General features: G+C 42.2%; 1 protein-coding gene across 1 annotated transcript in view; it reads right to left on the reverse strand.

Moving 5' to 3' along the window:
- Nucleotides 1–12,029, reverse strand: part of CEP290 (centrosomal protein 290) — a 173,127-nt gene that overhangs the window by 116,427 nt on the left and 44,671 nt on the right. The window contains exons 18-19 of the mRNA XM_044280491.1: nucleotides 3,335–3,419; nucleotides 162–304 (exon numbers count right to left, since the gene is read on the reverse strand). Of these exons, the coding sequence (XP_044136426.1) occupies nucleotides 162–304; nucleotides 3,335–3,419 (228 nt within the window). The remainder of the gene's footprint in view (nucleotides 1–161; nucleotides 305–3,334; nucleotides 3,420–12,029) is intronic.

Genomic DNA, 12,029 nt, shown 5'->3' on the forward strand with positions numbered 1-12,029 from the left:
TCTAACTGCTTTTTGGTGTCTATCTTAGAAGCTATGGTTAAAGAGCGGAGGCTGTGGCTTACTTCTGGACAGATCTCCACCAGGTTTTGAATCTGAGGTGTGAACACATTTGTACAGTATATGCATTCTGTTCAGACTTTGAGATGTTCTCATCAACTCACATGAACCAGTCTCTCTAAACTAGGGATGGCTAGAGTTGCTTCACTCCCTATGAAGCTGGGGTCCTTTTGAGAGTCCTTGATGGCTTGTAAGATTTCTCCCATTCCTTGCTGTAGCTGCTTATTTTCTTCAGAGAGTCCTTTCACTGAGGAACAATGCACTTTCATGAGAAGTGATCATATAGATTTCACAAGTACAACCACATTGACTTCTATTATAGGTGTAGATTAGTGGGTGAGAAAAAGCAAGAACTTCGGTCTGCAATAATTGTGTTAATTTTTCTTTTTTTTTTTTTAGTTCAATGGATCAAATTCGTTACAGAAGAATTCATAAACTGGAGAAAATTCACAACTTGTGTGAACCTCTAATTGAAAATATTCCTCTTTCTCCACTTATCAGACCTCTTTCTTCTTCACCTGTGCCTCCTTAACTGTTCACTCCCTCTGAATTCACTGATAAAATCTGTATGGCAAAGAGGAGATGATAGATTTTCCACTTCACTGAGAGAGAGATTAAAAGAAAACTACCACCATGAAAATGCGGTGCAATCCACAGGCAGTATGTTCTAGAGCAGGAGGAGCTGAGCAGATCGATATATCGTTTTATGGGAGACTGTAAGAGGTCCTACTTACTAAATGACAACCAACTCTCTATGTTTAGTCATACAGTTAGCTGTCCAAGTCTAAGGTTGGTTTCACACGGGCGTTGCGAGAAAAGATGCGGGTGCGTTGCGGGAATATGCACGATTTTTCCGCGCAAGTGCAAAACATTGTAATGCGTTTCGCATGAGCGTGAGAAAAATCGGCATGTTTGGTACCCAGACTTCTTCACAGAAGTTCGTGTTTGGGTTAGGTGTTGTGTAGATTTTATTATTTTCCCTTATAACATGGCTATAAAGGGAAAATATTAGCATTCTTAATACAGAATGCATAGTACAATAGGGCCGGAGGGATTAAAAAAAAAATAATAATAATAATTTAACTCACCTTCATCCACTTCTATTCTGTCTTCTTCTTTGAGGAATAGGACCTTTGATGACGTCACTGCGCGCATCACATGGTCCATCACATGATCTTTTACCATGGTGATGGGTCATGTGATGGACTATGTGATGAGGGCGATGACTACCACAGGTCCTTTTCCTCACAGATGAAGGCAGAAGAGAAGCCAGGCTGCGCGAACAAGTGGATTAAGGGGAGTTAAATTATTATTATTTTTTTAACCCCTCTAGCCCTATTGTACTATGCATTCTGTATTAAGAATGCTATTATTTTCCCTTATAACCATGTTAAAAGGGAAAATAATACAATCTACACAACACCTAACCCAAACCTGAACTTCTGTGAAGAAGTCCGGGTTCAGGTCTGGGTACCAAACATGCCGATTTTTCTCCCGCGCGTGCAAAACGCATTAAAATGTTTTGCACTCGCGCAGAAAAATTGTGCATGTTCCCATAACGCACCCGCATCTTTTCCCACAACGCCCGTGTGAAACCAGCCTAAGACTCCTACAGAAAAGGCAGGGATTGAAATAATATGTTACACATTTTACTCAATCATTTCCCATAAAATTATATATCAATCTGCTCAGCTCCTCCTGCTCTAGAACATATTGCCAGCAGATTGCGCTGCATTCTTATGGTGACAGAGTCTCTTATGTTGCCAATAGAAGTATATGGAGAGAGGAGTGGGAGAAAGAAGCAGCTGTGAAGAGAGGTAGAGATATACAGAGCTTTTAGCAGCATCTCTAATATGTTTTCTAGCTCACCCCAGTTCTGGATTCACAGCAACATTTCTCAGTACTGCTGTACTATATCCTCAATGCTGCAGCTTGAGTGTGGGCTACAGAGATATAGGGAAAGAGGTTCTCCTTCTTTCTCTGTGAGCCTTACGTGGAAGACATCCTAAGGCTACTTTTACACTTGCATTTATTGCGGATCCGTCATGGATCTGCACAAACGCTTCCGTTCAGATAATACAATTACATGCATCTGTTCAGAACGGATCCGTTTGTATTATCTGTAACATAGCCAAAACGGATCCGTCTTGAACACCATTGAAAGTCAATGGGGGACAGATCAGTTTTCTATTGTGCCATGTTGTGTCAGTGAAAATGGATCCATCCCTATTGACTTACATTGTAAGTCAGGACAGATCCGTTTGGCTCTGCATCGCCAGGTGGACGCCAAAATACTGCAAGCAGGGTGGAATGAAGGCAGAACGGAGGCAAACTAATGCATTCTGAGCGGATCCTTATCCATTCAGAATGCATTAGGGCAAAACTGATTCGTTTTGGACCGCTTGTGAGAGCCCTGAACGGATCTCACAAACGGAAACCAAAACGCCAGTGTGGAAGTAGCTCAACAGCTACCCTTTCGCAAAAAACTTCTATAGGTAGCTGTAACCTGATCTCTCAGTGAAATTGCAAAGCTCTCTCCTCTCTGGAGACAGATTTGATCAGGACGGCTTAGGCTAGTTTCACACTAGCGTTCGGGGCTCCGCTTGTGAGCTCCGTTTGAAGGGGCTCACAAGCAGACCCGAACGGATCCGTACTGCCCTAATGCATTCTGAGTGGATGCGGATCCGCTCAGAATGCATCAGTCTGGCAGCGTTCAGCCTCCGCTCCGCTCAGCAGGCGGACACCTGAACGCACTATGGCTCAACGCTGGCTCAATCTTCAAACTGATCCGTCCCCCATTGACTTTACATTGAAAGTCTGGACGGATCCGTCTGAGGCTACTTTCACACTTAGAAATTTTTTAACATTATAATGCAGACGGATCCGTTCTGAACGCAAGTGTGAAAGTAGCCTTAGGAGGCAGGGGAAGGAATAATGAACCTGATTAAAAAAAAAATATATATACACTTGAGGAGAAAAAAAAAATACCCTTGAAAGAACCAATCCCAGCAAGCGCTGCAGTTCATTTATCTGTGAGTGTTGTACTGGAATTGTTGCAGATTATCTATCAGTTTATGTAATAAAACTACAATACAATTATATAAAATTATAACTAACTACATCACCTGGTGTGTCTCATAGTACTGTACATCTTGTAGTACAAAAATGAGGATATATGAATGAGTAATATTATTTTCATTAATACGTTAAGCCACCAAAATACTTGCTGCCACAGATCACCGCATCACATTATTTGGAGAAATATACGATTACTTACATTTCGACTTTAGTTCTGCCAGAACGGTTTTGCTTTGCTCCAGCTCTCTTTCCTTGTCATTCAGTTGCTTTGTCAAATGTTCATTCTTGAAATAAAACATTGTTTTTTTAAACTAACAAACACTGTACTGGAGGCAAAACCTGAACCTCAGGAACAAAAGATTTGTAAAGAAAAAAATATATATAAAAAAAAAAAAAAAAAAAAAAAAACACAAACACACACACAACAACAACATTAACCACTTGATAACTGGGGTATTTCAAGCTTTAAAGAGATTTTCCTACAAAAGTAAGTGTTCACGTATCACTATAATATGCCATAACTTACAGATCGATGTGACTGACTGCTTGAATGAAGAGACTAACCCTTTAAAAATGCAGTCACCAGGGCATTCATCTCATCAGAGTGGCTGTAGTTACACAGCACAACTACCGGTAGGTCGCGCGCCGGCGGTCTGACATAATCACGTAGGGCCGCGCATGCGCAATTTGGGCTGAGGTCTAGTAAGGGCAAGAGTGATTGCCCTAACTATGAAAAATAGCGCTACAGTGTGAATGCAATGGACTGGTGAGCGACCTACTAGGATGCCCTACATTTTACTATATAAACCCGGCAAGACGCCGGCCAACGCACATCCAGCTTCAAACACAAATATATAGGCCGCAGGTAAACCGAAACGTTATATTTTTCTCAATATATAATTTCAGATGCATCTTCGGTTTGTATACCACTACATAGTGGTGTACCTTGTACTGCTTCCGATCCTATCAATAATGGACTACACTTTGACTTTGGTTATAATGGCACTATATCATAGAACCAACATACCTATTTCACTCTTTTCACTTCTACCCCATTAATACCGAATTATACTTTCAGTTCCATGGCTCAATGACTATAACGGCATTCAATCTTGGAGTAACCATATATAGTCTCTCAGTATCAACATGATTTTGTACATTTTTCTTATACAGAATTCTATCCCTGATCTCCGTTTCTCTTTACTTACGCTTTTTATTCCCTCCTACTCATATGATTCCACTATATACTTTTCCTAGATCCCTTGATAAAGGTCATAATTGACCGAAATGTCGGGACTCCTATATATGACCCTATACTATACCTTATATGTAAACTGCTGGATGTGGAATAACACAGACAAAATAATGAATTAAGGAATTAAACAATACCATTATTAGCAAAACGTGTGGTGTGTGCCATAGCTTCCTACCTACAATTGCTTGATCCTCTATGAGCACCCATCCCATTTAAAGGTGTGCAGATCCCAGTATTTTCAAATGATCGGATATTGATGACCTATCCTGAGCATGTGTCATCAATATGGGAAAAGCAGACAACCCCTTTAAGGACAGAAGCTCACTAACTGTGTATGTCTAAGAGGGTTGCTATATATCTGTACAGCCATTATGTCATGGCATACCCTAGTGACAAATATGCCGAAAAAAAGGCGTTTCCTAAGAGGAAACTCATAGTAAAGGCCAGGGATGAAGTTAAAACAATAAAGGAATGTATCCTCTCCCAGATGCAGCCAGAAAGTTATGTTCGTGGCTGCAGCGTTGAAAACCAATGTATTGGCCATGATGCGGCAAAACACTACAGATGTGACGTTCCCATATACTGCACATGACTGCTGCAGCCAATCGCTGGCCTCAGCAGTCTTGTGCTGTATCCCTCTGAGGCCAGCAAATGGCTGCAGCAGTCATGCGCGGTATATGAGAACATTACATCTGCAGTCGCACAAAAAGCATGTCTGAGAAGATCAAGGCTAGAGTGCCAAGGATTTGAAACAGTGAGTAAACTTTCTTTTATTGCTTTAACACCTTTCCATGCCTTTTTTCATGCTTTTTCTTTAACTTGAAAAATCCTGTCCCAATGTGTGTTTTAGTAACTACTCGTCATGCCCCTTGTCATAACAATTCTGGAGCACCAGTCCTTATGACCCTATGTTGTGCCAGTTCTTTATTAAATGTATGGAGGAATTAATTAAATGTATGGAGGAATTATTAGCTATTTGCTAAATCCAGATGGGTGTTACCAGTTGGAGGTGTTACTTGGGCAGTCAGACACTATCCACTGCCATTGACAGACTGTGCACAGATCCCCCCCCCCCCTCCCCAACTGGTAACTCCCATCTAGGCCTTCATTGAAAACTAATAACTACATACTGTAGTTGCCAATGTAAACAAGCAGAGCTGCAGCATAAAGTATGAGGTAGAGAAGTAGTCCCAGCTAATGACGAGGATTCAGACTACTTCACACTTCCATTGCTGCTTAAAATACCATACAGTTAAAGCATCTTAGGCACATGTTATGTGTATGGGGTGGGCATCTTATGTGTATGGGGTATGCCTCCCAACAGCAGATGGTCAGTTTACAGTCTACTGTAAATAGTGCAGGTAGTCAGTCCACAGTCTAGTGTAAATGGTGCAGATGGTCAGTCCACAGTCTAGTGTAAATGGTGCAGATGGTCAGTCCACAGTCTAGTGTAAATGGTGCAGATGGTCAGTCCACAGTCTAGTGTAAATGGTGCAGATGGTCAGTCCACAGTCTAGTGTAAATGGTGCAGATGGTCAGTCCACAGTCTAGTGTAAATGGTGCAGATGGTCAGTTTACAGTCTACTGTAAATAGTGCAGATGGTCAGTCCACAGTCTAGTGTAAATGGTGCAGATGGTCAGTCCACAGTCTAGTGTAAATGGTGCAGATGGTCAGTCCACAGTCTAGTGTAAATGGTGCAGATGGTCAGTCCACAGTCTAGTGTAAATGGTGCAGATGGTCAGTCCACAGTCTAGTGTAAATGGTGCAGATGGTCAGTCCACAGTCTAGTGTAAATGGTGCAGATGGTCAGTCCACAGTCTAGTGTAAATGGTGCAGGTAGTCAGTCCACAGTCTAGTGTAAATGGTGCAGATGGTCAGTCCACAGTCTAGTGTAAATGGTGCAGATGGTCAGTCCACAGTCTAGTGTAAATGGTGCAGATGGTCAGTCCACAGTCTAGTATAAATGGTACAGATGGTCAGTCCACAGTCTAGTGTAAATGGTGCAGATGGTCAGTCCACAGTCTAGTGTAAATGGTGCAGATGGTCAGTCCACAGTCTAGTGTAAATGGTGCAGGTAGTCAGTCCACAGTCTAGTGTAAATGGTGCAGATGGTCAGTCCACAGTCTAGTGTAAATGGTGCAGATGGTCAGTCCACAGTCTAGTGTAAATGGTGCAGATGGTCAGTCCACAGTCTAGTGTAAATGGTGCAGGTAGTCAGTCCACAGTCTAGTGTAAATGGTGCAGATGGTCAGTCCACAGTCTAGTGTAAATGGTGCAGATGGTCAGTCCACAGTCTAGTGTAAATGGTGCAGATGGTCAGTCCACAGTCTAGTGTAAATGGTGCAGATGGTCAGTCCACAGTCTAGTATAAATGGTGCAGGTAGTCAGTCCACAGTCTAGTGTAAATGGTACAGATGGTCAGTCCACAGTCTAGTGTAAATGGTGCAGATGGTCAGTCCACAGTCTAGTGTAAATGGTGCAGGTAGTCAGTCCACAGTCTAGTGTAAATGGTGCAGATGGTCAGTCCACAGTCTAGTGTAAATGGTGCAGATGGTCAGTCCACAGTCTAGTGTAAATGGTGCAGATGGTCAGTCCACAGTCTAGTATAAATGGTGCAGATGGTCAGTCCACAGTCTAGTGTAAATGGTGCAGATGGTCAGTCCACAGTCTAGTGTAAATGGTACAGATGGTCAGTCCACAGTCTAGTGTAAATGGTGCAGATGGTCAGTCCACAGTCTAGTGTAAATGGTGCAGATGGTCAGTCCACAGTCTAGTGTAAATGGTGCAGATGGTCAGTCCACAGTCTAGTGTAAATGGTGCAGATGGTCAGTCCACAGTCTAGTGTAAATGGTGCAGATGGTCAGTCCACAGTCTAGTGTAAATGGTGCAGATGGTCAGTCCACAGTCTAGTGTAAATGGTGCAGATGGTCAGTCCACAGTCTAGTGTAAATGGTGCAGATGGTCAGTCCACAGTCTAGTGTAAATGGTGCAGATGGTCAGTCCACAGTCTAGTATAAATGGTGCAGGTAGTCAGTCCACAGTCTAGTGTAAATGGTGCAGATGGTCAGTCCACAGTCTAGTATAAATGGTACAGATGGTCAGTCCACAGTCTAGTGTAAATGGTACAGATGGTCAGTCCACAGTCTAGTGTAAATGGTGCAGATGGTCAGTCCACAGTCTAGTGTAAATGGTGCAGATGGTCAGTCCACAGTCTAGTGTAAATGGTACAGATGGTCAGTCCACAGTCTAGTGTAAATGGTGCAGATGGTCAGTCCACAGTCTAGTGTAAATGGTACAGATGGTCAGTCCACAGTCTAGTGTAAATGGTGCAGGTAGTCAGTCCACAGTCTAGTGTAAATGGTGCAGATGGTCAGTCCACAGTCTAGTGTAAATGGTGCAGATGGTCAGTCCACAGTCTAGTGTAAATGGTGCAGATGGTCAGTCCACAGTCTAGTGTAAATGGTACAGATGGTCAGTCCACAGTCTAGTGTAAATGGTGCAGGTAGTCAGTCCACAGTCTAGTGTAAATGGTGCAGGTAGTCAGTCCACAGTCTAGTGTAAATAGTGCAGATGGTCAGTCCACAGTCTAGTGTAAATGGTGCAGGTGGTCAGTCCACAGTCTAGTGTAAATGGTGCAGATGGTCAGTCCACAGTCTAGTGTAAATGGTGCAGATGGTCAGTCCACAGTCTAGTGTAAATGGTGCAGGTAGTCAGTCCACAGTCTAGTGTAAATGGTGCAGATGGTCAGTCCACAGTCTAGTGTAAATGGTGCAGATGGTCAGTCCACAGTCTAGTATAAATGGTGCAGGTAGTCAGTCCACAGTCTAGTGTAAATGGTGCAGGTAGTCAGTCCACAGTCTAGTGTAAATGGTACAGATGGTCAGTCCACAGTCTAGTGTAAATGGTGCAGGTAGTCAGTCCACAGTCTAGTGTAAATGGTGCAGATGGTCAGTCCACAGTCTAGTGTAAAAAGGCTGTGTATGGTCAGTCCACAGTCTAGTGTAAATGGTGCAGGTAGTCAGTCCACAGTCTAGTGTAAATGGTGCAGATGGTCAGTCCACAGTCTAGTGTAAATGGTGCAGATGGTCAGTCCACAGTCTAGTGTAAATGGTGCAGATGGTCAGTCCACAGTCTAGTGTAAAAAGGCTGTGTATGGTCAGTCCACAGTCTAGTGTAAATGGTGCAGGTAGTCAGTCCACAGTCTAGTGTAAATGGTGCAGGTAGTCAGTCCACAGTCTAGTGTAAATGGTGCAGGTAGTCAGTCCACAGTCTAGTGTAAATGGTGCAGGTAGTCAGTCCACAGTCTAGTGTAAATGGTGCAGATGGTCAGTCCACAGTCTAGTGTAAATGGTGCAGATGGTCAGTCCACAGTCTAGTGTAAAAAGGCTGTGTATGGTCAGTCCACAGTCTAGTGTAAATGGTGCAGGTAGTCAGTCCACAGTCTAGTGTAAATGGTGCAGATGGTCAGTCCACAGTCTAGTGTAAATGGTGCAGATGGTCAGTCCACAGTCTAGTGTAAATGGTGCAGATGGTCAGTCCACAGTCTAGTGTAAAAAGGCTGTGTATGGTCAGTCCACAGTCTAGTGTAAATGGTGCAGGTAGTCAGTCCACAGTCTAGTGTAAATGGTGCAGGTAGTCAGTCCACAGTCTAGTGTAAATGGTGCAGGTAGTCAGTCCACAGTCTAGTGTAAATGGTGCAGATGGTCAGTCCACAGTCTAGTGTAAATGGTGCAGATGGTCAGTCCACAGTCTAGTGTAAATGGTGCAGATGGTCAGTCCAGTCTAGTATAAATGGTGCAGATGGTCAGTCCACAGTCTAGTATAAATGGTGCAGGTAGTCAGTCCACAGTCTAGTGTAAAAAGGCTGTGTATGGTCAGTCCACAGTCTAGTGTAAATGGTGCAGGTAGTCAGTCCACAGTCTAGTGTAAATGGTGCAGGTAGTCAGTCCACAGTCTAGTGTAAATGGTGCAGGTAGTCAGTCCACAGTCTAGTGTAAATGGTGCAGATGGTCAGTCCACAGTCTAGTGTAAATGGTGCAGATGGTCAGTCCACAGTCTAGTGTAAAAAGGCTGTGTATGGTCAGTCCACAGTCTAGTGTAAATGGTGCAGGTAGTCAGTCCACAGTCTAGTGTAAATGGTGCAGGTAGTCAGTCCACAGTCTAGTGTAAATGGTGCAGATGGTCAGTCCACAGTCTAGTGTAAATGGTGCAGATGGTCAGTCCACAGTCTAGTGTAAAAAGGCTGTGTATGGTCAGTCCACAGTTTACTATAAATGCATGGTAAATCCACAGTCTAATATAATAGTTTTTTTTAAAAATTATTTTACATTTTATTTTGGTGAACAAAAACCATTAGCCGGCTCCATAGTTGCCTAGGTGTTTCGTTTTTTTAATGACTTACCTAGTGCGTTGCTCATCAATATCAAACCAACAGCTGTTTCAGGAGGTAGACCCGAGGCTGTCAGCTGTTTGCAGAGATGATATGGAGATGAACATTTTTTTTTATACTTATTTGCATCATTTGTATTAGGATTGTTTACAAGGAAGAAAAAAAATTATGTTCAAAATGTCCTTATCCCGCCCTATAATGTAAACTTACATACAAAATTTGTAGCTCATTTAAAGGCCATGTACACTTTCAGGGTCAATTTTTTTATGATTGCATTTTATAAATTTTGGGCTAAAATCATTTTTTCAATTGGTCTTTATTAAAAAAATTACCATATTTTTTGCTCCATAAGACACACTCCCCCCCACTGGGAAAAATTACCGTATTTTTTGCTCCATAAGACACACACACCCCCCCAAAGTGGGGGAAATTGTCACTGCGTCTTATGGGGCAAATACAAATGAGCGCTTCCATTATGGAAGTGCTCATTAGTACTGGAGGACCAGGAAGCGCTCGCGGACTCTAATCACCTGGTCCTTTGCATTCGGTCAAAGAGCGCCCTAACGCTACGTACAGCCACAGCACAGCCGATGGCAGGGAGAGCGGGAAGAGTGCTAGAGTTGGGTAGCGGCGGCATCCGGAACAGGAGAGGTAAGTAGATTTTTTTTATCTTACGGGATCTGAGGCTGGGGGCTGAATAAATGCGGCTGGGGGGGCTAATAAATGAAGCTGAGGGCTAATATGAGGAATGGGGGTCTAATCTGAGATCTGAATTTATATTGGGGCTCTCATCTAAGGTCTGATTGTGGGTAATTCACATCGGGGTGTTTGATTTGAGGGTCTGATTAACATTGGGAGTCTGATTGCTGGTCTTATTTGAGGTCTAATGAAAACCTATGTGCATCTTATGGGTCCGCGCGTTTTAGAAGGATAAAAAATACGATAACGCGTTGTGTCACAAAGGCTTAATTGGCCTTCTAGTTGTGTAATGCATACTTTTTTACTTTCACTTTGTGCTGGTCATCTAATAAACCTTATCTCCAAACTACTATAAAAGCGGTCATAAACACTCATTTAAGCCACAAATTGAGCTATAATGAGTGTTTATAAGGTCAGAGATCAGAGATAAGCTGCCTTACGGAATAGAGCAAAAATTCTGATTCTGCTACTAGAGAAACTCAAAGCTGCAAAAAAACATCAAAATTTGTAATAAAGACAAATTGAAAAAAATATATATATTTTTTAGCTCAAAATGAGCACAATGTAATAATAAAAAATGCCCCCAATGGTGTACATAGCCTTTAAATCCAACTTTGCATTTTGTGAAAAAGAAAACACTCAGAGATCAGAATTTCAACTAACAAGGTTTGATTTAATGAGCATATTTCTCATATGAGCAAGTTCAGTACTTAATTCTACTAAATGAATCTTGACAGGATCTAAAAGACTTGGGTCAGCATGCCAAGAATCTGCCATGCGATTGACCTCCTCTCGTTCTTCATAACTGATTGGCTGATAGAAATAAGCAGAACAGTTCTGGTCGTCTTGCGTAGGACCAGAAGGCGGCTGCATTACAAAGTGAGTAGCGTCTGAGAACTTTTTTTCGACAGAAGTACTTGGAAGAAGCTCATGAATTTCCACTTGCCTATATTGCCGATATCTTGATGAACTGTACTGTATTTTTTCATGTTCTGTCTCAAATGTTTGACTATGTACATGATAGATATCAAAACGGTCTCGGTCACGAGTCTGCCTTGTGTCTAGCGCTGATCCATCTGCTTCTTCTCTCTTTCTAATCTCATTTGACATTACACTTTTATCTCTAATAGGCGACAAATCACTTCCATGCCTTCTGTCTGCCATATGACTAATAGTACTGTATACGTTCTTCTTCACTGAGTCCCTATTGTGGAGTTTGGGGCTGGTCTCTCCATACTTTGATGAAACAGTCTGGTTCATATCAAATCTTGCTGAATGTAAATTTTCACTCATCTGTATGTTGTTTAAGCAACTGTCAATCATCTCTGAAATGTCTGTTGCTAATGATCCTAATGCTTTTCTTCCTGCACACAGCTCAGATACATTTAAAGCTTGTCTGCTACATGGAGAGCCCTTCAAACTCCACCTTTCTTTCTGTGTCAATAACATTTTAAAAATAATACAAATATTACATTGCAATGAGAAAAAGGGTCGTAGAAATGTGCTACAATAACTTACTCATATTTTACATCTTTCGAATAAAAATTCAT

The sequence above is a fragment of the Bufo gargarizans genome, chromosome 2 (assembly GCF_014858855.1).
Source record: "Bufo gargarizans isolate SCDJY-AF-19 chromosome 2, ASM1485885v1, whole genome shotgun sequence".
Lineage (NCBI taxonomy): Eukaryota > Metazoa > Chordata > Amphibia > Anura > Bufonidae > Bufo > Bufo gargarizans.